The following is a 25,684-nucleotide window of genomic DNA, read 5'->3' as shown; positions in this document are numbered from 1 at the left end:
TCTGTATCCCCCAAACGTATTCTGTGATCAAAAGCCCAGCAGGGGGACGAGGAAGCAGAAAGTAGGGAAGAGTCACTCAAGATACGGAAATGTCATCAGCCTCACAGGGGGGATGTCAGTCAAGGCACCTTGACCAGGAGGCAATTGAATTGGTTATGACGGCTTTTGTACCTTGTCCAAGTGCATTTTACAGTACAGCACAATGTCACAGTACACAAAGACACAACCATCTAAAAAGGCTGGAAACAGAACAAAGACAAGAAACCTACCTAATTATTTTATCTTGGGAGCAATGAACTTTTTTTCAAAGGATTGACAGATATGGTCTGAAACAATAACATCAGGAAAAGGTACTGTTTTGACAACATGTAAGGGGGGGGAGTCAGTAATGCCTGTGTTTCCCTCACTTGATAATTTTCCATTAATTGTAGTAAGATTTGAAGGACAACTGTAAAATAGAACCAATACTTGTGAATGCACACCAGTCCCAATATTAGCAGTACACACAGGCAAGTTCCCCTTCACTTGCTCAGTCATTACATTAGAGACTTCAGAGGAATTGACGGTGCCTTCCCTGCATTTCCCTGCGAGACAATATTTTTGGCAGAGGAGCCGTATTCAAGGCTTCACATCTTCTTTTCTCTGTCAGACCACTTTTAAATTCACCCCCAGAGCTGTTTCTCCACTGGCTTTATAAGAAAAAAAAAGAAAAGAAAAATGACGGCTTGATGCAGTTGCATGCCTCGTCTAGCAGAGTGGCTAGTACCCTACTGACCCCGCACCTCTATAATGGACTCTGCACAAAAATATGGAGCTTTAGACTTGAAGGCGCTAACCCTGAAAGTCAGCATTTCTGGGTCAGTGGCCATGCGGCTGCAGTCCTCAGGAGACTATCCGCTGATGATGCACTGTGTAATGGATGTAATGGCTCTCTGCTATAATGTTAGACACCCGCATGTATGCACATACAAACACACACACACACACACACACACACACACACACACACACACACACACACACACACAGAGTCTTCAGATCCTTAAGAAGACGAACAAAGAGCAGGCTGCTTTTTTCTATGTACTTGTGAGCCAATGCAGCCGTGACTCATGATTATTCAGTTCTCCGTAGTTTTAACTTGGTGTTGGTCGGCACAGTTTCAGTAAAGCATTCAAATCTGCTCTCACTGCTAATAAGGCAAACTCCAAACATTTTGTGTTGGTGTTATCTATCATGATTAGATGTGAACACACTCAAATAAAAACTCAAGGAGAAATAATGAATCTAAATGTATTCTTTTGGCCTTTTATGTAACATCATATTATAATGTCGACTGCCAGTGTTATTATGGTATAAATCTAATGATAAAATGTCACCAGTCTCTTTGAAATTGGTCTGGTTTTTTTTATCAGTAACCTTCATTATCCTTTATACTGAAAAAAATGTCTATCAGTGAATATTTATGCCTCTCATTCACCCCAAAGATAAAATATACAAGCCTTTGCGTTCATGATGAAAGAAGTTCCCTGAAACTTTATTATTTTGGATTCCCTCTCGAGCACAGCCCGACAGCGACAAATGACTGTGTGACCGTCTCGTACTCCCTGTAAATGAAAAAAAAAAAAGAAAACACCACCTGAGAGCAAGATCTGATACTTTGGCTTCTTTAAAAACTCATCGCAGTGAATGTTGTTTCGTCCTTGACTGTCACCGTATGACTCATCCCTCCGGCAAGACTTACACATTGTTTTCTGCCACCCCGTTGAGTGTTAGAAGTGGCAGACATGTTCATCATTAAAATTACTTACCATTTTACTGGAATAAATCCAGATGAAAATGCGATGAACATGCCAAATAGTCTCCACAGTGCCACAAAACCCACCGAGGTACAACACAAGTCCATAAAACTCCCTAAAAACCATCAATCAGCCTCGTCACTCTTCTCTGATATTTCACACTCTTTTCTGCAGAGTTTGTGGATGCTGTTTGGTGGTTACTGACCTTGGGTGTTTCAGAATGCAAGCACATGCAGTTTATGATTTTTTAGAGGCCAGTAAAAGGCACCCAATAAAAGTTCATGACTCATAGTCCATCGCCAAGGCCAGTTATACACAGACTGTATGCAAATGCTCCTAAAACAAGTTTATTTCCTCTTACTGATTAATTTATCAATACTAAAAGACTCACCAGGAAGCTCTATTGATCCTCATATGGAGATACATTGGCTCATTTACCAAAAAAAAAAAAAAAAAAAAATGTGTGTGTGTTGTACCACTCAGGGATTAAACTCTTACAATGATACTCATTAAGGGGTTTGATGGTTTCAGAGTATCTGCTCCCTTTAGTGGTAAAGATTAAACTTTTCTTCTGTTTAAAGGACAGATCTGACCTTTTTCAACCATATCTTGGATGCTACAGTTTCCTGTGTTACTAAAGGCCTATTCACCAAAGCATTTTAGCACTAAAATCAAAATGAGATTTTATCAATGTAATACAGAAAGGTTTGTGAGGTCCCTGCACACTCCTGGTACAACACACAGCAGATTCTTTGAGTGCTAAAAGCATGTTAGGCGCACAAGGTTTAGCGCTCGATCAATTTTGTATGAGTGTGTGTGTGTGTGTCATAATACAGTTTAAAAAAAACAGGACAAAAGTGATGATCAGCAAAATAATAGAGAGGACTCTCAATCCTTTGTGCTATAGATTTGGGTTATTGATAGTGCTGGTGAGACAAGACGGGGGTGGAGAAATGCTTTGTTTGCACAGAACAAAGAGGATTGAGCTGATTCAAAAGCAATGTCTTTTCGCAGGGGCAGCAGCTAATGGACTTGGAGCACAAGTTAACTATAGCCAAGGAAGAGCTGGAGAAGACTGCACTCGACAAGGTGAATATAAGGGGGAGAGGGGGTGGGGGCTGTTAATTTTTTTTCTTGCTGTATCATACTGTTCTATAACTTCTTTATTTGCAGGTTGTTTAACTCTTCGCTTATCTTCTCTGTGACCCATTTAAATCATGCAATGTCAAATGCTGAATAGAGAAACAGCTACTGAATTATTTAATGAATAAAGTATACGTAGTAATATCAGTCAGTTTGAATCCATGTTTTAGAAAGTAGAATTTGAAGGTTGAATGGTTTGGGTAAAGGTAAAATAACTCTCCAAAGAAACACTTTAATGGCAATATGCTCTTTAGTGAGGATGTCTGTATTTTCAACAACAAAAAAAAAAAGTTTAGCTTCAGCACGTTGAACATATGCAGCAGCTTTAATTTATGAGGTATAATGTTATTTTTATATGACACACTGTCACTGGGGGCAAGTTGGAGTTAAAAATGCATGGGGATACAACTGCTAATCAGAAAAACACGTAGTCCTGGTGTTCAGCTCAGTTGTATTGACATCAGACACTGCTGTAAAATAATTAAACCAATTTTTTAAATTATTATTATTGATTAAATGTATTATCACTCTGGTGAGTAACGCTTCATGTCTTGCCTAACGATGCCTCCTAGCTGACGACAGTCCCTTTAAGGCTTGGCCTCTCATGGCTTGATGCTTAAGTACATTTCTCATGTGGATGCATGGAAAAAGGGATGGAGGGATTCAAAAATCTTCTTGTATGTGTGTGTGTGTGTGTGTAATCTTGTTTGGGGACAGGAGTCTCAGCTGAAGGCGCTGAAGGACACAGTTCACATCTGCTTCTCAGCTGTCATGCAAAACCAGCCCAGCAGCAGTCACAGATTTCCCACCTCCCCCACCCACTTGTTCAGATACTCATCACTCATCAACAGCTCGAGAGTCACCTTTCAGCAGCCACACGCCAAGGTAAATCAGTATTCCACTCACTTTCATCTGATTTAATGTTTATCCAAAAGGAGGCCTGCATGTGGTAAAAATCCAACCTTTTTATATTTAATACATTGGCTGAGTGATACACTCAGTCTGCCTCACATCTACTGTAGATGAGGTCCCGCTGTCCTTGAACTAACAGTATGTCTCACTGTTAGATGTTTAAATGTGCTTTGCAAAGGTGCCACAACGATGAGATTTTACTTTTACATTTATACACTGTGAGATTTTTATACTGTTCACCTTGAAGACTTTAAAACATTTACTGTGGTTACAACAACCTTGCATCTTTCCGAGATTGTGAAATGGCTCAAAAACCACTGAAAGCACACACAGATGTTCACAAAATGCCCTTTTACCCTTTTATATCTCTTATAATCTCACATGCCAAACAAATAATTTTAGTAAATAAATGAATTAAGTAGATCTAATATTTTTTTCTAATCAGAAAGCTAATCAGGCAGCAACAACGCAGCTTTTTTTAGTCATTTTACAATGTGTTTCTTGTAATGAAATCATGACCTGTTTATTTCTTTTTGACAATTGACAATGAAGGTTCATCAGTTTGTTAATGTTGAAGTGGGAGTTAGCAAAAAATACACAAGTTTGAACAAAACGTGCAATTACTGAAAACACATTCATTTGAGGGCAGTGCATAAAGGTTGAGTCTACACTGATTTATTATCAGTTAAATCAGTCCCACATAGTGTACCCCCAGTAATGTGTCTACATTACAGAGATATACCACTATAGTTTATTTAGGATGTTAAAATTTGGGTAGTATCCTCCTTAAATTACCAATTAGAGTAATTCCCAAGAAAACAAATAACTGGCATTTAATTTTAAACGTCCCAAACCTGACAAGACTGTTATCAAACTAACTAATAAGTAAACATTTTTTTACCTAGGTGCTTCCTGAATAACAGAGTTGTTCAACTCTTTTCCTTCATACTTGCTATGGCGTTTCACTTACAGTATATTACACCGCTACTTTGAATCATAACTTCTATCTCCTTGGTCGATCATGTTTGTGTTTGTCAGTGAATCTTTTTTTTTTGTGCATAAGACATCCATATATCCTGGAGTCTCTGAACTGACACGCTCAAGATAACAGTTAGCAGTAAACATTTACTAAAGCTGTAAAAAAAAAAAAAAAAAAAAAAAAAAGTCATTATGGTAATCATCGTTGGCTGCTGAATTGGAACAGTTTTGTTTTTTTTCAAGCCAGTTTTGATTCACTGGATTTGGATGAACAATGCAGGCTGAATGCAAAATGCATTACTACAGCCTCTCCATATTTCCAAAAGCATGACCAATCAGCCATTTCCATACGAGACATTTTGACTTTTCATAGCAAGCAAAGCATTGCATTTAAGTGTGTCAGTCAGCCATGTCAATGAGCCAGTATGTAAAAAGCAGTAACCTGAGATGATTAAACTAAATGGATCACAGCTCTTTTTAATAATATTAATTGTACCTGCTGTTTCCCCGCTACAACATGTCAAAATGTCTGCCTCCATCATCGATTCTGCCGTGAAATAGCAGGTCAGTGTGAGTGACCCTTGTTTAAACACAGCCGTGATTATGTCTTATGATGAAAATGAGATACATTTGTTTTTGTAAAATGAAAATGGAGAGCGAGTTGGATTTGTGATTTGCTTCTGTAATGCTGAGTATAATTTTCCCTCTGACTTTTTAGATAAGATAAAGCAAACTGCTGTTTTGGGTTTTTTTTTCTTTCTCCTCTCTGTGTAAACACTTGAAATTGAAATTCATTTCACACTGTAACTCCCAGCTTGGTGACATCATGGAATATAACTCGGTGCCAAAATATTCACCTCGCCGCACTTCAGAGCGCACATAATGCACTGTCTGCGATATCAATTTAAGTGTTAGCCGATTATTACCTCCTGTTCAAGTGGCTATTTGTCAATCTGATGCCCTGAGTATCACTCTCTAGAGAGAAAAGGCCCAGGAAATAATTACTACCAAATATAACAGTTGGGCAAACACAATTCCTGAGGTTGTTCAGAATAATAACATGTCTGAATCAAGCAGCAGTCACAGTAATTTATGTCAATCTTTATATTCAATGGTTCATGTGGCTTTAGAAGTAAGTCCCAATTAGTCTTTTTGGCATTTTGGAAGTTTTAGTATGTTGGACTTGTACTGTATGAAATGATTAGCTGAATGTGACACAGTCTTTGTTTTGAGCCCTGCAAAGTCAAGGTCACAGTAGACTCAACTAAGGACTCAGACTTTAATCCCTTTTAGGAGCACAAAAAAGGTGACTGCCGAGAGAATTTGTTGTAAAAAATAGGATTATGCCTTCAGTGTAGATATTGCTTCTTGTTTTGCTATTGAAACACTTTGACATTTAAGGGCTAATGTCAAATGTCAAGGTTTTATCCTGGAAAAAAACCTATTTGTGAATTCCAGCAAAAGGGATACCAAATAAAAGAACATTTCTACATATTGGTGTGACTGTGTAAACCTAGAATATAGAGCTGAAATGCAGCAGAATATACACATCGCTTTTACTTCTGGGAAATATACTTCACAGTACAGTTATTTTTCCCTCTACCAAGCAGTCATGTCAACCTCAATCAGACATTGTGTTAGTTCTGATTTCTGAAAAGCAGTGGCTGCAGTCACTTTTAAAATCATCAAGCCGGCCACAGCACCGCCACGCCTTATCTGCCATGATCCTGGTGAGCAATTCTGTCTTTAAGAGGCTTTTCTCTCCTCAAAGCAGTCACAATTTACTCTGCATCTCTTTCGTGAGTGCCTAAGAGATTTGACATGCCACTTAGATGTTATTTTTATATATATATTTCTCCATTTTCTTATCATGCTTCAATACCACCATCTCTACCAGTGTAGCCACTGACCGTCTGCAGCGGCATCACACAAAACAATATCCTGTAATTGACACATTCTGTATTTAAACTTGTGTCAATGTTGGCAGTCAAACAGGATGATCCCATTATAGCAAGTCTGTATTTCCCTGTCACCTTCTTCCTTTTACTGTGGGCCAAATAATCAGAAACACATGGGCGAAATAAACATCTCACAAAAGATAAGACAAGTCGAGGCAACTCAAGTTAGGTGTGGGCTGTTTTTTTTATGCTAATGAAGTTATTACTTCCTACTTCATTAGCATACAAATAGCAGCACTCAACTCGTGAGTAGGCTGGCTCCATTATCTCCTGTAGCCGCTGTACACTATGACAGGCTGTCTGATAAATCTGGGCGAACCCTTACTGTAAAGATTACTGGGGTGCTCCATCTGTCCACTCTGCCTGTGCATGAGGAGGAGGGTCAAGATGCGTTTAAATCACTGCCAAATTTATTTCAAATTAAGTAGTTAAAAACAAAAAAAACGCACAGCACAGCACAATACACAACAGCACTTACTTTGCATAAAAGAGCAAGACGGCCAGCAGCTGAGAAGTTGGGTAACAATCCAATGACAGAGAGGCAAATGTGAAGGACTTGGCTCTTTGATAACCACGAGGTGTGCCTCAGTACGCTCATTAACTGTATGGAAGCTCTCAGAAGCATTATTATTACATCTTTTATCCTTGTTTCTGTTGTGTAGTTTTCAACCTGACATATTAGTATAAGTGAAATGTAGCCGAATGCTAATATTTCTGAAAATGCATGCCTAATCAAACCCTAATTATTGCTGGTGATCAAAGGGCAATTGTTTTGCACACAGCAGGGTTTAACAGCATTAACGCCAATGTAGAAAAAAAAGAAAAAAATGCTGCTATGCTTATAACATATGGAGAAAAGCCTTTATCCACTCCCTGGGTGATAAAACATACATTTGAGTTTCATGAGTACACTTAGACTAAAACCCACTTTGTGTTTTTCAAATCCAAAGTGGGTAAGTGCAGGGATGTTTGTTCAAGCACTCACTGACACCACTTTGAGCTTCACACTCGTAGTTTGAGTTAACATAATGGGCCTTAAGCTCTGGTAGACACCACTGATAAGACACTCCCAGACCTTGCCTCTCAAATGCACACACACACGCACGCGCGTGCACATACACGCAACTCCTCTCGCTGGTGAAAGATTCATTAGTGTGAGGATGCAGAGATCAGCAAGAATGGAGTGGAAGTTGCTTCATATTTAAGAGTCTCTGGGATAGAGCCAAATCTTGTGGTCCGATAGCATGCAATTTTCATCAAAGTAATGGGAGCTGATGTCTTTAGATGCTCGGAGCACAGTGCCGGAGGTGAAATGAGGCATTTCACGCCAAGCTCTCAGCACTTACTGTTTACTTTTATGATTGTTTCCTTGTCTATATACATCGACGGGATATTCATCTCTGTCACGCAGAGAGGAGATAGTAGGTGGTTGACAGCAACAACAACAAAAAAAAGCAGGTTGGAGATATTTATCTGTTGAATTTGGACTGTAGAATAATTCTGTTATGCAATACAGTTGCATCATGCAAAATATATGAGAAGTCCATCCAAGCAGTGTTTTCTGTTAGGGCTCATTTTTATTAAACTGTGAAGAAAATAAACCTTTGTGATTTTAGATTTTAAAAAACACTCTTTTTACTTTTTATTTTCAAAGACCATTTATCCTTCTCATTTTTTTAGTGTTTAATTAAACAGAACACTCCTAATAATGAACATTTTAAGTTTTAAGTTTTACAAAGTTCCTACTGGAACATCATCGCCCCCATGGAGGCAGAGCAGCATGCTAAAAGGCCCCCCCCCCCGCCTTCTTACACTGCTGTAAAATTCTGCTGATTCTGTCAGATGCTGTCCAAAGTTAGGAAATAATGCATGAAACATTAGCCCAAAAGTGGTCACTTCCATAAGTAAAGCCAATTCCACTGAACCTGCCATGTCTTTCAGCTGACACAGTAAGAATGGAGTTTGACAGTGACAGGGTAAAATTGCTCATGTTCATCTTGAGACCTTCTTGCTTTATGTTCTCGAGAGACCACTTTTGACCCAGTTAAGGAAGATACTACTGTACTGTACAAGCCTTATGCAGCAGTCTCCCTGCAACAGACAGACAACGTTGTGTTTGGAGGAATATGTGCTGTAAAAACTTAACTTTATCTTTTACTGTTTGGTGCATACAGGATTAGATGTGGTAGACAGCAGGAAAACAAGCAGTTTCTCATATTACTTTTATGTTTTACAGTACAATAGAAACCATTAAAACAGCCTGTTCAAATACAAAGTGCTTACTAAAATACATTTAAAAAGATTAAAATTCTTATATTGTTACTTTAAAAATCTAACACAAGGAAAAGGTTGTAGGAATAGTAGCAGATCTCCATTTTCAGCTTTTAAATGTCAAAATATTTCAGAATACATGTCAATTGACAAGTTGGCCTTTTGAGTGTTGAATTTTTGTCTCAACGACTACGTGAGCCTCTGGCCTGTAGATCGGCTACACACTGAGCTTACACAGACAATATTCCAAGTTCAAGTAATTGACTTTTCAATAAGCTGTTGCTGCAGTTTTTAGCAGTTTTGTTCCTCATTGTGAGTGAAAGCTCGAGCTGTGCCTAAATAATGTCAGCATTGCCTATGCAAGAGGGTCAAGCAGAGGGTACATGCTCTGCTAACAGCCCTGAGCAGAGACTGAAAACATTATTCACCTCTCTGAATAGTTTGGAAGAGACTGATTTAAATAACTGCCACCTGCTTTTTTTTTGCACCTGATTTCTGCGCATACCAAATCATTTATTAATAAGAAAATAAAACTCAAAGGCCAACATTTTGTAAGAGGTTCTGCTTGTGAGCATTTGTCAGAGGAGGGTCGAAGCAGTGCAGTTCAGTTATGCCATTACATGGCTATTGATGTCTACCACACAACGCATAAAAATAATCTCAACTACAATTGGCCTTGGGTTATTCTGCTGCTACATTCAGTAATGTACATGAATCACATAATATGTCTCTCATCCTAAAAGAAACCCGATGGATATATGATGTAATTATCCAGTTTTATCCAGTCATGACTCCTTGTACCATGGACATTTCTGATGTAATTGTTATAACCATCTTGTTGTCTTCCCGTCGACCGTGCAACTTTTTTCCTCCCAGGTCAAAACTGTCCTGGTTTGGTTTGCCTCCTTATAAAGCATAAGGTATATTATCACCCAATTCTGTGTTAGACCATTTTAGCCAACTTCATTCCAACTTATTACAACAGGTTTTACACTTATTTTTGGAAATGGCTGTCGATGGGCTTCATTTAAATGAAAGTATGCCTCATTTTTGAACGCCCGCTGTCCTCCTGGTTCAAAATTGATCTGAGGACAACAGGAGGAATATATGAATATCATTGTTTTTATATTTTAAGCCATAGCTAATAAATATTTGATATTCAAGTTTATTGAGAAAATGAGAAACCTGATTATAGAGCTGCACTGATTAGTCAACTCAACAGTTAGTCAGTTGAGAGAAAATAATTGACAACTATTTTTAAATAATCAAATAATTGTTTGAACATTTTTTAAGAAAAAATGCCAAAAACTTGCTGTTTTCTACGTCTTTAAAATTTTGTTTTAATGCTTTTCTTTGTCATACGTGATCTTAGACCGTGAAGACAGGACATTGTGAGTCTTTTTTTTTCTTACATTTTATAGACCAAATAATTAATCAAGAGAATAATTGACAGGTTAATTGATAATGATAGTAATAGTTATTTGCAGCCCTTTATGATTATACATCTATCAGTTTGATATTATACATATCATGATTATATATCTAATGAATGCTCTGAGAATGGACAGTTTCCATTTAGGTTTGTCACAGCCATACCATTACGCATCAGTATTCAAATGACTATTTCTAGTAAGTGATGGATAAAACAGCCCGACAGAAGCCTGCTATGTAATCTTTCTGAAACCTATTTCCCTTTTTTTTTTTCTAAAAATGTTTGGTCTATAGCACAGGGCATCTCTTACACCACTGACTCAAAGAAACTCAACCTCGAAATAGTTTTTGTTTTTTTTTCATGCAGAGATCATTTCAGGTGGTGGTAGTATAGATCGTTTTACCATCTCCAGAGAGAGCCTTTTCATCTCTGGCTGTCCATCTTGTTTCCCGCCCACGATCTTAACATTCCTTTGGATGTTTTTACAGAGGGTCACAGCACCGTAACATTGTCTATCATTTGAAACTCCTGTAGTAGTAAATCTCAAATCCAGAGATGGATAGTAGTGTGTTGCATTTACTCCATTACATGTCTTTGAATACGTTTTTTAAAATAATTTGTATTTCTAAGATTAATTGTTTTGCAGATTATTTTTTATTCTTACTTGAGTACATTTCAGATAAAATATATGTACACATGCTCATTCACGTTGGGCTACACTTCTCGTTACTTCTACCTAGACATTTAAAAAAAGATGTAGCGCCAAATGAAAAGGCTGTCTGAGGGACAGCAGTCCAGTGCTTTGCTCCGGTGTTGGTATGCTACACCTGCCTGCTTCTCCAAACTGGGGGCTTGCCGACCTCGATCTAGTGCAGGTTATACAATGACTATGCATAAGTACCTCATACAATCCCACTTCAAAAAAATCCAAATTATCCAAATAATATTTGTGCACTTCATATTTTTTATTAGCTGTTGAGGAGGTGCCCTAATACAGTCATGTAATATTGCTACTGGTTTCAAAAGATATATGTTTTAAAAGTAAGAAGTTAGCTTATTGTTGGTATGCAGATGTGCATCAATGTAATAAATTGCATCTTATGAAGTTACTCAATATTAGTTTTTTGTTTTTTTTAAATTTATGATATTCTGTCTTAGGTCATTTTTTCTTTTAAATTATATAAAGATACTTTTATTTGAGCACCATTTGTGTGTAATCTACTCACCAATGTTCAGATCTATTCACAGAATTACACGATTGTACACTCACATTTAATCGAGTATGTTTATACAGACATCAATTTCAAGCTGGTTTCAAGGTCCAACTTCTGAAACCTCTGAGTCAGTTGCTAGACAACAGTGCACTCACATTTATAAAATAACTGAACTTTAAGAAAAATGTTTGCTTTGAATATCTTGCTTTCTAGACATGCATCAGATATGTAGGTTCTGTATTGTATGTTTCCTTTCTGACAACTAAAATAAAACTTTATATACCCACTCTATTGAGTAGAATAATGATCATCATCACTGTATCAAAGATGTACTTGGGGAAAAATGCAGTGGACAAAACACGTGCAATACTTATTACTTAAAGCCTACTTTGTGAATCACATTTTGGAAATAGCTGGTGTGATGGTGAGGAGGTGGACTCTGGCTTCTAGCTGCAGTAGTCTAAATTAGTATTTGATATGTGGTTGAAGAATATTACTCTGTTCACCTCCAAGCCTAAGTATCTCAACAATTCTCTTTTTAGTCTTTCCAGCACTCACTGTCTTTTATTTTGCCCTTCCCGCTGCCTGTTATAAAATAGTCATTCCAGTCATGATTTATTTACAAGAAATAAATAAACTAAATTAGTTTAAATGAATAAGTATAACTGTCAGGATACTTTGAGTGTGAACTGTTTGCATTTCAGGAACCCCAGAGTCACTGCTGCATCAACAAGCCATTTACACATTTTTATTTCTAACCCCAAACTGAAATTGTCTCTCTTTTTTCCTACAGGATATCTCCAAAGTTCAGAGAATTGTCACTGCCAGTAAATCACCCATGAACATTGAAGTAATGAGGAGAGAGAATGGCAGCGGTAAAGAGTGCCAGATGGAAAAGGTGAGCCTTTAGAGTAATTAAACTGTAATGGCTTATGTGACCCGAGGGCCTGAATCCATGATGTTCATCTGTTCACAGATTTCATGTTCAAGTCCTGCATCAGAAATCAAACAAGCTGCTTTTGCTCCAAGTGTCTTCTTTAGGTTTATTAATGGGAAAACTTTATACAAGAACTGTCACAAGTTTAATCATACACGTGCTTTAGTTCATTTATTTGATTCAAATTGCAAATTGCTGAAATATATTTTGGATTGAATCAGTTCTTCTTGCACATTACTAAAGGATTACATTGATCCCACTAGTACTAACAAAAGTAACCTGCAATTCAATCAATTAATAAAGGGGCGATGATTAATGTTTTTTTAAATTTGCCAACTTAATTCAGTCTCATGATTAGCCATATTTGCATTGGTAAGGGCTAACATCACAGGAAGAGGAGGCAGAACAGCAATGTAAACACATTTAACGTGCAAGAAACTGGAGTAAAATACAGTGAAAGAGAAACCTCCTTAGTTATATTAAACTGAGCCATAATCTTGGACACTTAATGATGATGAGGAAAAATAAATACATTCATAAACCCCAGTAATGACAAAAGCAATCTACTGTGTGCAGCTATGTTAGATTCAAAGACAATGATGACAGTCAAAAAATATACATTACTTTGAAACCACCTGAAACATGACCAATATATTAAATATGATGAAGCTGCACATACCACACAAGCATCTTTGAAGGGAAATTAATGCAGCTTATTTCCAAAGTTGGCCAAAAGTTTGTGTTGCATAAATCTTTGTGTTTTGAAATATGACCAATGGCGTTGCAACATACATTTTTAGCTACTTGTTCTAATATTACACATTAACATTAACTGTTGAGTTTCAGTCAAGACAGAAATGTAGAAAAATATTTTTTTTGGGTACAGGAGATTATGATTAAGTGGAGCAAAAATCAAAGATTTCATCATGAAAGAGCTGAGTTTTCTTAATGGATCACCAAGGACTGATGGAGGGTCTAAGCTGGGAGGGTTTGAAGGATTAAAAATAAAGTTTGTATAATAATGGATCAAACTTTGTGAAAGCAGTCCTCCCTTCACAACGGGGCAACGTTTTGGGGCACAGGCAGTAACAATAGAACTTCAAAAAACAGTTTTCTTAAGTGCAAATATAGTTTTACAATGAGGAATTTCATTTTTGGGAGCTGAGTGCCACGCATGCACTTTGAAAGCAGTTATTGAGGGAGGAGAGAAAGAAGCACTGGCCTCTTCTACTCAGATTTTTCTGTGAAGGACTTTTGGTACCTTGGAGTCACATACTTGCTTGTCAAGGATCCAGGCAACTGTGAGCAGCCAGCTATCAGGAAAGCTTTGAATGAGTATCTCAAACCCTGTCAAAACCAAGGGGATTTGAAGAATGCAGGGAAAGTGAAACAGGTCCGTAAGGATTTTTGATGAGTGGCTATCAAGAAGTATTACAGCTACAAGTTGATAGACCACTGGAGACAGGGGAGTGTGGATGGATGCCACCCAGAGAGGAAATTACCCTCGGTGGAAAATGTGTCAAAGAGATTCTTCCTAAATGAAATCGTGCCAAAAACAATGTTCGCTGGTGTCCCATAATTGATTATATAATTTTGGCAAGTATGTAAAAAAATCCTGCAGCAAGAGGGAGACGCATTCTGATACAGATAAGAAGAGACGTACAGTATTTGAAATAGAGACTCAGATTCTGTGTTTGCTCGTGAGTGCCTCCACATCCTCCCATGTCCTCCTCTCCCTGTAGGCTGAGAGGGAAATGAGGAGAGACAGTTTGTATGAGTGCGTATAACTTGCAGACTGTGCTTCAGTTTGAAAATTAAATGCGATAGATTTGTGGCAATCCAGGGAATGTTTTGCTTTTCCTACACAGATGTCACACTTGAAATATATATTTCATGTAAAATGCATTAGGTTTGGGATTGTCTCACAGTGTTATATGAAGTATCTAGGCGTTCACCTCCATTCACATCCTGCTTGTGGTTAGGTGCATCCAGATATTCTTACGTTCAGTCGGTGTTTCAAGTAGGTCATTCGCAATTCAACTAAAGGTTAAACAGACTTTGTCGTGACAAAGTATAGTGATGGCAGCAAAGTTACATTGGAGCAAAATGGCTCCAGAATGGAAATGTCTTGACATTGCTTGAAGCCATATGTACAATTCTTCAAAAGGAAACATATCCCACAGGGCCACAATGAATGATTTTTTTTCCAGCATTCATTATTTCACGATTGACTATTTAGTCTTTAAAATGACAGAAATACTGAAAAATGCCCATCACATGTTCCAGGTGCCCAAGGGGACATCTTCAAATTGCTTGTTTTTTTCCGACCAACAGTCCAAAACCCAAGGGTATTCAGTTTACAATGATAGTGTGAAAATGAGAAAAGCAGTGTATCCTCACATTTGAGCGGCTGGAAGCAGCTGATGTTTAGCATTTTTGCTTCATAAAATTACTACAATAAATGTTTAATAGAAAAATGTTTAATCGACTGATTATTTAATCACTTCAAATATAATTTCTGGTCCAGTACACATATGAATATTGATAGAATTGAAGAATATTGAAGAAGTCAATAGAATATTATTAATATCATTGGTATAAGGATCAGGTTCTTACCTTGAGACTTTGTTTGCTTCGTCATGCAGTTTGCACTTGAGTGACGGGTTGCAACAGGATAGACTGTTGATTATGGAGTTGTCCAATCCAAAGTGGGAACAGATTCCCTCCTCCCGCACGGCCCATAAGGAGGTATTTGCCAGCAAGCCGAATCCATGCAAGGACTGTCGGGTGCTTGCTGGAGTGTTAGCCGCTGTATGAACCGAGTTGGATGCTCTAAAAATGTTAATATGCGGTGAAGATGTGGCTGCCTGTGAATCCACCTTCCTCCTGGTTTTAACACCTCTGTTGTCTGCAATCTGGAGGAGGTCACTCACCAACAAGCTAGCCACAAGCATGAGGAGAGGGTCTCCTTTTCTACTCCTCTTCCTCTTTTCACCTGGAGAAGACTGAGACACATGTCAGTCAGGTTTTCACGCACGTCATAGCACCGAAACGTCTTTCATGAAAGTAACAAATGACTTTTTACCTACAGCTGATGCTGGTTAGATGTAAAGTCATCTTGATTTGAGCTCTGCAGGGAGATTGCTCTAGATTGTTCCAATTTATCAAACAGAACCTTCCCAGTAGTCATGGGAAATGCCTCCTCTTCTCTGGCCCCTCGGACGTTTGGTGTTCCACAAGGCTCCATCCTGGGTCCCTTGTTGTTCTATATGAAAATAAATAAATGAAAAAAAAAAGAAATAATTCTCTGGTCCTCAAAAGTACATCCCCATATTACAGAAACATCTTGGACCACTGCCTACAAATATTAACCTTTCATTTGAAAAACAAATTACAAATTTTATTCATATTTCTTTTATCAAGGATCTCAAACATCAGGTCTTTTTTCTCTTGGCCTGATCTCGAGAAGGTCATCCATGCTTTTATTTAATCATGGTTAGATTACTTATAAAATGCAGCTGCCCAGCTTTTAACAAATACTAGAAGTCAAGATCACATGAGCCCCATTTTAGCCTCCCTTCACTGATTACCAGTAAGTATCAGGATTGATTTTAAGATTTTACTGATCACATCTAAAGCAGTTCATGGTTCAGCTCCCAGCTTCACTTCTAAATTGCTGCTCCCCTATGAGCCAGAGCACGACCTCACATCGTCTGGCAGGGCTCTGCTGTTTCTAAGTCCCAGCTCAGGACTAAAGGTTCTGCAGTCATGGTCCCTCAGCTCTCCCTGCCCAAGAATGTGAGACTTGCAGGATCAGTGACATCTTCTTAAATCACTTCCCAAAAGATATCTGTTTTAAAAAGCCTTATATTAATCCTAGCACAGTTTTATTTCCAACGACTATATTACTGTTGTCTTTTTTATCGTTATTATTGTTGATCTTATTCCATTTTATATTTGTATCATTTTAATTGTCTGTTTGCCTCAGTCCTGAAATGTTTAATCTTGTTTCAAACATATACAGCCCTTTGTTGCTTTGTTTTGAAAAATAAAAATAAAGTTGTTTTTCTTATTATTATCATTATTATGAGTAAGTCTATTCATCTCATGTGTTTTCATTGAATAAACACTGTCCCAGCATGCATTCTGAAATAATTTCCATCTCCTCCCATAGACGGGGGGCAACTGCTTCCAGAATCAGACGGAGGAATCGGCCGCAGACAGTAAAAAGCTACCAGAGGCACAGCAGGTGAGTTTCACTTGAATCTATATGTAAATAACGGGTGCAAACATTGTAAATGTATTCTTTTCACTGCAGTGTTGTCAGTCCTTTCATGGTTTCCACCCCTAAACAAATGATATATTACTTAAGCAACGCAACTGTCTTACAGGATAAGGCTGGTGTTTTTATATGTTTCTCACAATCAAGTAATCCAATAAAAAAGAACATTAGTGGAAGAACTGGTCAGGTATTTTGTCTAAGTAAAAGTACCAATACAGTAATGTAAAAATACTCCATTACAAGTAAAAGTCCTGTGTGACAAATCCAACTTAATTAAAAGTATTCAGTTTCTCTCATTTTAAATTTTTGGTGAAATATTGGATCATTTGAACATTTATTGAACATCTCATAGACATCTGAAATGAAACCCTGACTACACACTGCTTTTTGTAAGATGTCAAAAGACAAAAAGGTTGCGAACTGGTTTCATCTTTAACAATACGTTGTATTTGAAAAGCATGCTATATTATCTGTTGTGTCAAATCTTCCTCTAATAAGTAACTAAAGCTGTCAAATAAATGTAGTGGAGTAGAAAGTACATTTCCCTCCGAAATGTAGTAGAGTGAAAGTATACAGTTGTATTAAATTGAAGTTTGAAATTGGTAATTCAAGTAAAAGTACCTCAACATTGTACTTAAGCACACACTCGAGTAACTGTATTTTACACCACTGCAAAAGACTAAAACCAAATATTACTTTACTTTACAAAAATGCGACCTCCCTTACCGAGCAGGGCACTGTATCTTTAACTAACATTATTACAGTGTCTATGTTTACATGAATGGGAATATGTCACTATGTGCAAATATGTGCTTCATTGATTGTTTTAATAGTTATTGCACAACAAGGGGGTCTATGGCACAGAGATATTAAGATTTGTCAACACAAAAAAATACTTGACAAAATGTTGACAATAAGAACAAATTATATATAATATCACCTACCTTAGGCTATGATTTAATCATCTGTAACATATTAGTCATTTTAAGCTGTTTTTGCTATTCCGAACATATTTTTACATTACAGAAAAATGTATTTGAAAAACACTCACAGACAGCTAAAACAAAATCAACTCCGTTTGCAAATAATTAAAACACAAAGAAGTGAAACAAAGTACAATAGATAATACAGTGCATTGTACAACTCCTACATCACGTTCCTAAAAAAAAGAAGGCAACCAATCTGCTAAAATCTAATATTCAGTGTGCCAATGTCAAAGCCCTGCCAAAGCCTATGCTTAACTGCCTCCCTCATCATATTATTGAATTGAGTCACACCTGTTTGGAGGTGGCAGATGGTACAGCAAAACAATGCATCTCATTTCAATTCGGTGCAATACTGTGTAACTGAGCAACTGCCTTGCATTCCAAGTGGCAGTGGTCCATTTTTAAGTACACAGAGTATTTGCACAAGAATGCGGGAATATTTCAAAAGAGACCTCGACAAATGGGCAGATTTAACATCACTGGTTTGTTTTTATGCAAGACAGAGCGTCTGACACTTGCTTTTCTTATGTTATACAACACAGGACTGTCACCGATTCAAAGCGTTACAAGATAATGGTATTCAGCTTCAGATAGTGAAATAGTCCTACACAATATGTAATATGTTACTAAAGCGCAAATCCCACAGGCACTTGTGCAGCAGTATACTGTACCAACACAACATGCCAGACCAGCAAAAGAAAAATATAATGGAAACAATCTGCGTTAGTGAAGCGTGTCCACCTTTATGATGAGGGGGTTTTATTTGGGAACTAAAATCTTCATAATTTTATTAGAGCAGTAAAAAAGTTGAGAGACAAGGAGAAATAATTATGTTCCAGCTTATTACTTTTTATACTTCAACCTTTTGTTGAGAAAACATTATTTACTTGTACACTTACACACTGTCTTCACTTGCTCAATAAATATACAATATGATATACTGTATACCTAAAGAAGGTCAGTGATTGAAACGTTGCATTTATTTGTTCTTGTATTTTGTTCAGCAAGTGAAGAAAGTGTGCAGGTGTTCACCTTTTTCCTTTTTAACATGTGTTCACTCCACCAACACACCTGTCAACAAGACTACTCAGGTGTGCAGGGGGATTTTTTTTCATAATCTAATTTTCAGATTGTGTTGCAGCACTAAACGTAGCATCAGTTCCCTTGGCTTGCTCGTCTGTTGGTATCCCTCGTGCACAGCACTTGCCATTCACGGTGTAGTAAACAATTTGATTAGTAATGATTTGCATTCCGGTCTCTGTGGATCAATCTGCGTTAAAGTGCCCCCCTATTTCTGTCACTACTCTGCCTTCATTATGTGTTCTCATGTTCGATTTGTGAGAGCGAGAACCTGAGTGTTGTCTCCCCTTATGTTCCAATATTACCAGAAGAAAAGGCTATTCTCAAATTCTCCCAGCACAAAGAAAGCTTTACAAGGATACAGAGCAACAGCTGTATTTGTAGGTGAGATGTATTGTACAATAAGCCCTCATCTGTTCTCTCAGTCTCCTCCGGCAGACTGATCAGACAAAGAGGCTCTTGCGGATGTGGCCTCGACATCAACAGTCTGACAGATCAACACCGGATACCCTCAGTGGATCTTTCAGCCAGAATAACTATAATGTCAACAACATTGGAGGGAGGGGGGATAACATTGTTCTGGGTTTGTCAATACATTGTGTAGACACAGCATGCAATTAAACTTATATAACATTTGTTCAGATGCATGGTATATCTGCTAGAGCCCATCATTAAGATTCTCCTTATAACTCCAAAGCACTTCAGCAAACTGTGACATTCTTAAACAACACAGCGTCTCTCTGAAGCACCGTGGCAACAGTATTGTTTGTTTCTAACATTTTGAATTCATCAAAAAAAGGAAAGGTGCAAGTGGAAGAACAGCTGGAATACAAAAATCACAAAAGAGTGAATGTGAGAAGGGGAAAACAACAATGTATGTACCCAGCATGCAGTTCCCCAAAATAATGTATAATAATTGTTCAAATTATCATCATTATTATTATTATTATCATTACTATTTAAAAAAGAACAAGTAGTCTGTCAGCTCTCTGTCAGCTCTAGCATTGTTAAAATAGTTGTTTTACCGATGGCGACATTATCAGAACAAGAACCTGCTCATTTGTTATTGAGTTTTAGAATAACGGTGGCATTTGTGTCCAGTTGCTAACATTTCCTGAGGAAGATAATTACACGTTCTGCCTGATTTGCTAGTAAAGCAGGAAGTGTGCGCCCACCTTCCCCCTGATGTTATCGACAAGATTTTTTCATCCATAACAAAAAAAGGTAATTTTAGCTGTACTTTATTTCATTTTATACCTCTACATGTTTCTGGACTATCTTTGTATTTTATAGACTGTGTATATATTGATATAAAGCCTCTCTATGAAAAGTAATCTCAGCTCATTTTATTAGAAAACAAAGGTATCTGTAAAGATTTCTCTCCATCCATGCCAGTGACACAACACAATGTACAATAAGTCAATACAAGGTCAGATTTGACATATGTTGCAATAGCAGAAACATTCATTAGATATACTGTGCACTTATTTTTTTTTAATCAGCCTGACCGCTGACATTAGCAGAGCTCCTACTGACAAAAACCCACCCTTGCACAAAAAATCCTTAAGAAAAAAAAAGAAGAATCTCAAGCCCACGTTAAAGTGGGTGTGAACAGAGGTTGGCATGAAGCCACATGAGTGCATTAAGGAAGAGATCAAGTTTGCCTGCAGAATGAAGTGAGAGTTATTGAGTACCAGTCACACACATACATGTACTTCAGTTAAAAATCCACTGCTCAGTATTTTGTAATAATACAACTGCCAGATGATGAGGTCAAACACAAAGTTTACTTTCATGCTCCCCTGAAAGTGATTGGATAAGTGTATAGCTGCATGTTGCCTCTTTTCTGTTTATTTTGCTTCAAGCCAAGTGGTAGAACTGTAACCCGCTGCTATGCAGAATGATCTGTAACTCAATAATTTGCAAGCAGCCAGCGAGCCTTAAGGTATTCTCCAAAGTGACATTGGTAAACACCAAACAGATGCTTTGCTTGGAGAATCGGTTTATTGTGTCTGTGTGCAGTATTTAAACTGCCATGTCAAAAAAAATGTTTTAAATTATTCAGAATAGCAAAGAAACTTGCATCCCAATAAAATAATACATTGGAGCCCAGTGATTGTTTTTCTTTAACATATTAAAGAGAAATTGTGAAAATAACATTAACACATAACTATTATAGTGCATTGTGTTTCAACATGCCACTGAACTGTCAACAGACTGCTGCTGTTCTCACTGTTCTTCAAAACCCTGAGAACTGCTGGTTTTCTGTCCCACCAGGTAGTTAATTGCATTCCTTCTGCGTCCCAAGTGTAAGTCCTTCCCTCTATGCCGAGGATGAAAGCCAGCAGGGGTTCTGTAGCCTTTAGAGCTGAGAAATCAATTGAAAAGTTACCAAAAAATCAATATTGCAACTCGCTAAATGACCTAACTTCAGTCACGCCGATGCGTTCGATAAATTCATCACTTTATACAGGCTGCTACCTTTTTCAAGTACAAAAACAAATCTAACCCTACAGGCCAGAGCACACAACCAGTTCATTTCATGAAACACTGTCAGTATTGTTCCACCTAGTAGTTTTTAACAGTGTATTCAACCAGACGTGTCCAGTCTACTGTAAGTCTGATGGACAAAAGAGACAAATGTTGGGGTAAAAGCAGCTGGGGGCAGGAGCAGAACAACATGTCATGTCGGTCATATGGGCATATTTTGGCTTTAGTCAACAAGATACAGAAAAAAAAGTGAATTTTTTAGATAGATGGTGCGTCTGTGCTCAGGAGAGGCACGTGAGCTGGTCGTCAGAGCAGAGTCAGGTTAGCCATAAACACTGAAATGTAACAGTGGACATTCAGTGTGACAGAGTGTCAACACAGGCGGTGTAGAATAAGCAGCACGGTAGCAGAGCAGCAGCTTCAGCCCTCCCTCCGAGTCTACACTGGATGCATTCAGGCACACTAATAAGTGCAGGTCACCCGTGTACTGGCAGCGCCAGAGTCTGGCACAAATTACTGTGTTTAAAATGGAAGAAAATACATTTGAAGCTTGGAAATGTGCTTAAAAGCATGAGCCAATATGTAATTGACTCAATTTGAATTTGAAAAAAAAAATCACACAGCTCCACAAAAGGCTTTATACAACTTCTCTTTCACATTTGTAGTAGAACGCCCCAAGACGTGGAGATTCTTGTGCACAGCTGTATTGAATTAAGTATTATTTCACAAAATGTTATCATGGTAAATGTGATAATTAGTCATGATTTCAGAAGATATCACCCAGGCCAAGTTGCTGATCTAAGTTTGACAAGAATGCTGTATTTCAAAGGCTCATCCAAACTCATCCCAGAAATACAGCCTCGGTTTTGCCTAAATGAGGAGTACACAAACTGTTAATCTTTTGCAGCCCCCAGAATCCCAAAATCTAATTTTCATGGACAGTGAATCGTTCAGTGGTGCACTTGAGTGGTCCTAATCAACTTTTAAGTCATGTGGTCAGGCAGTCACCGGCACATACTGTATATCAAACGAACTGGATCAATGGGGAAATCTACTGCAGGAGTGCACTGCAGGGATAAACTCTGATCTCAAAAGAACAAAGATATGCTGTTAATAACCACATACTGCTAGTGTTTACAGTATTTACTCACACTGTGATAGATAATTGAGTTAAAGTGATATTTTTACCACAAATTTTTTAGTAAATCATATGTACAGTCACATCATTATTTCCCTGGTGTGTTTTTCCCTTTTCCAGTGACCATCATCGTTTCCTTTAGGGCTGCAACTAACAATTATTTTCATTATCCCCTATTTACAATTGTATGCAAACGTTTTGGAACCTCTAGACCACATATTTTGGTGATTTCTTTTTTATTGAAAAGATGTGAACACATCCTCTGTAGGATATTTAAAATAACACAATATGTTCTGCAAACATTAATGTACAGATACTTTTTTATACCTTAACCTGAAATTTAGACAAATAAAAACATTGGTGGCATGTGCAAAAGTTTGGGTACCCTACTTAGTAAGACTCCCTCTGGCAGATATAAAAGCTTTGCAAATGCTTTTTGTAGTCAATTAAAAGTCCTTCAAAAGCCTTCTAGTTCTGTAATTTTCTTGGGCTGTCTTGCATGCATGGCTCTTTTAAGAACTACCCACATATTTTCAATTATGTTTAAGTCAGGGAGACCATGAGGGCCATTACAAAAGCTTCAGCTTGCATATCTTGAGGTAGTCCGTGGTGGATTTGGAGGTATGTTTAGGATCATTATCCTGTTGTAGAAGCTGTCTTCTTTTCAGCCTCAGCTTTTTACAGGTGGTATGATGTTTGCTTCCAGTGTTTGCTGGGATTTAGTTGAATCCATTTTTCCCTTCACACGTGTAATGCTTTCTTGTGCCAGTGGCTGCAACACAACCCCAAAGCGTGATACACCCACCCACATGCTTACCAGTTGGCAAGGTGTTCTTTTCATGAAATGCTGCTCCTTATTTTCTCCAAACATACCTTTGCTGATTGTAGTATTGAAGTATTCTATTTTTTCTTTTTTTAACTACATCAGTCCACCCTACTTATTTCCGAAAAACATCAGGCTTCTGTAGATGTTCTGTTGAATATGTCTGATGTTGGATTTTTGTGATGAGGATGCAGGTAAGTTTTTCTTCTGCTGACTCTTCCATGCAGGTCTTGTTTGCGCAATCATCGCTGCACAGTGGGACAGTGCACCGCCACACCTGAGTCTGCAAATTCTTCTTGCAGGTTTTTTTTTTTTTTGTAGTCAAATGGGTTTTTTGATTTTCCCTTCTGACCAGCATGTGAGCTGTTCTCTCCAAGAGTTTTCTTGATCTTCCAGAGCTCAACATGTCCTCCACAGTTGCCCTAAACTGCCATCTCTTAATTATATCTCACACTGTGAAAACAAGCTGACAACACCTCACTATATTCATGTAGCCTCCCCCTCCATTGTTGGCATCAATAACTTTCATTTTCAGTCTTACACAGCTCCTTAGACGAACCCCTGGTTGCTGGGTGTTCACACAAAGGTTTGAAGAGTGAGAGTGTTTGTAAAGCTATGAAACCTGTACCAGCTGAGACCTTATTAGGAGTTTGAGATTTATAAACTCTTAGGTTGGCCAAACTTTTGCACTCACCACAGATGATGTTTTTATTTTGTTCATTCTATCATATAAAAAGTATTTATGCATTACGGTTTGCAGGAAATGTGTTTTTTCAAAACCCTTGAGGTTGTTTTTTACATCTTTGAGTTAAAAATCACCAAAACATGCTATTTGCCAAGGGGTGCCATCGATTCTCCACTGATTAATTGTTTTGTTTATAAATGCCAGAAAATAGAGAAAATTGCTTGTTATTATTTCTTAAAGCTCAAGGCAGCGTCTTCACATGTCTTTTTTTGTCCTATCAAACGATCAAAATCCAAAGATATTGAGTTTGCTATCATGTATGACACAGAGGAGCTTCACATTCTCACATTTGAAAAGCTTTAAGCACTTTTTCGCTTAAAAGGTTACTAGAACAATTATTTGATTATGAAAAACAGTTGAATCGATGCATTTTCTGATGATCGAGTAAACATTACAGTTATAGTTTGCCTTACTCCACACTCCCACATATTCACTCCCAACATATGGCTGCATGTTCAAGCTAAAACAGGGTGTTAAGTTATTCTGTAAAATGTGACACTTATGTGAAAATGTAAAACTCACACATGGTATTCAATGACATTGGACAAACTGATAAATAGCAGCCAATATCAATCTGTCCTCTGAAGTCAACTCCTTCATATACGCTGCACCAACTATCAAAATGGGGTTTGTGTAATAAGAACAAGGAGTGGAGAGGAATTATAAAGTGTCTGATTATTGCACAGTAGTAATGACAGTGATTATAGTGTTGGTAATGAAACACTAGTAATAAATATTATATTATTTGAAATGCCTAAGTACTTCCTTTGAATCCCAGAGATATTTAAGAACATTTCCTGCTCAAATTACAGACCACCACATGTCTGCTGTTGAATATTATTGTATCAGTCTTGCTCATTATGAATCTTTATCTTCTGAACCTAACAGCAAAGGAGCCAAGCGCAGACTGGAAAATTCAACACAAAGCCCTCAGACGGCAGCGAGGAGGCAGAAGGAGGCAGCAGCAGCAAAAAGACAAAGCCACAAAAATACAACTGAGCGGACGGCATATCATCCAAAATGCAGAGCTTCTGCATTGCCTGAAGGATCTTTCTAAGAGCACACACTTTCATTCTCACAAAAAAAACATATGTGCGCCCACACGCTCACATACCCAGACACCCACACACACACATACACAGTCACACACAAACACACACACACACACATTCACAGCTACACATACGCATATCAGCATTGTTTGCAAAAGCTGAGACACTGGAATTGTCAACAAATTTGTCATCTGAAAACCTCCATAGTAAAATGGCATGCATTCTAGAAATTCTTTTTAAAAGGTAGCAATGGCACTGGTAACTTGTTTCATGATTGTTCATTTGTTGTTTACTTATCTGAGTTTTATTCTGAGTGAGGACACTGCTTTCTAAATGTGTGATCTTTCTAGAAAAATCCCTTTGCACTAGTGAGGTTTGACACTGTATCCTGTGATGAGTATATCAATTGACAAAGATTAAAAAAATACTCCTACTACTTCTACTACT

General features: G+C 37.7%; 1 protein-coding gene across 1 annotated transcript in view; it reads left to right on the top strand.

Annotated features, from left to right (window-relative positions):
* Nucleotides 1-25,184, top strand: part of luzp2 (leucine zipper protein 2) — a 139,436-nt gene extending 114,252 nt beyond the window's left edge. Inside the window, exons 9-13 of the mRNA XM_062433566.1 lie at nt 2,811-2,885; nt 3,657-3,824; nt 12,498-12,602; nt 16,816-16,890; nt 25,074-25,184. Of these exons, the coding sequence (XP_062289550.1) occupies nt 2,811-2,885; nt 3,657-3,824; nt 12,498-12,602; nt 16,816-16,890; nt 25,074-25,184 (534 nt within the window). The remainder of the gene's footprint in view (nt 1-2,810; nt 2,886-3,656; nt 3,825-12,497; nt 12,603-16,815; nt 16,891-25,073) is intronic.
* The last annotated feature ends 500 nt before the right edge of the window (nt 25,185-25,684 follow it).

This window comes from Scomber scombrus, chromosome 1, assembly GCF_963691925.1.
Source record: "Scomber scombrus chromosome 1, fScoSco1.1, whole genome shotgun sequence".
NCBI lineage: Eukaryota > Metazoa > Chordata > Actinopteri > Scombriformes > Scombridae > Scomber > Scomber scombrus.
Note: the sequence above shows the minus strand (reverse complement) of the source record. Positions and strands in the feature narration are given on the sequence as shown.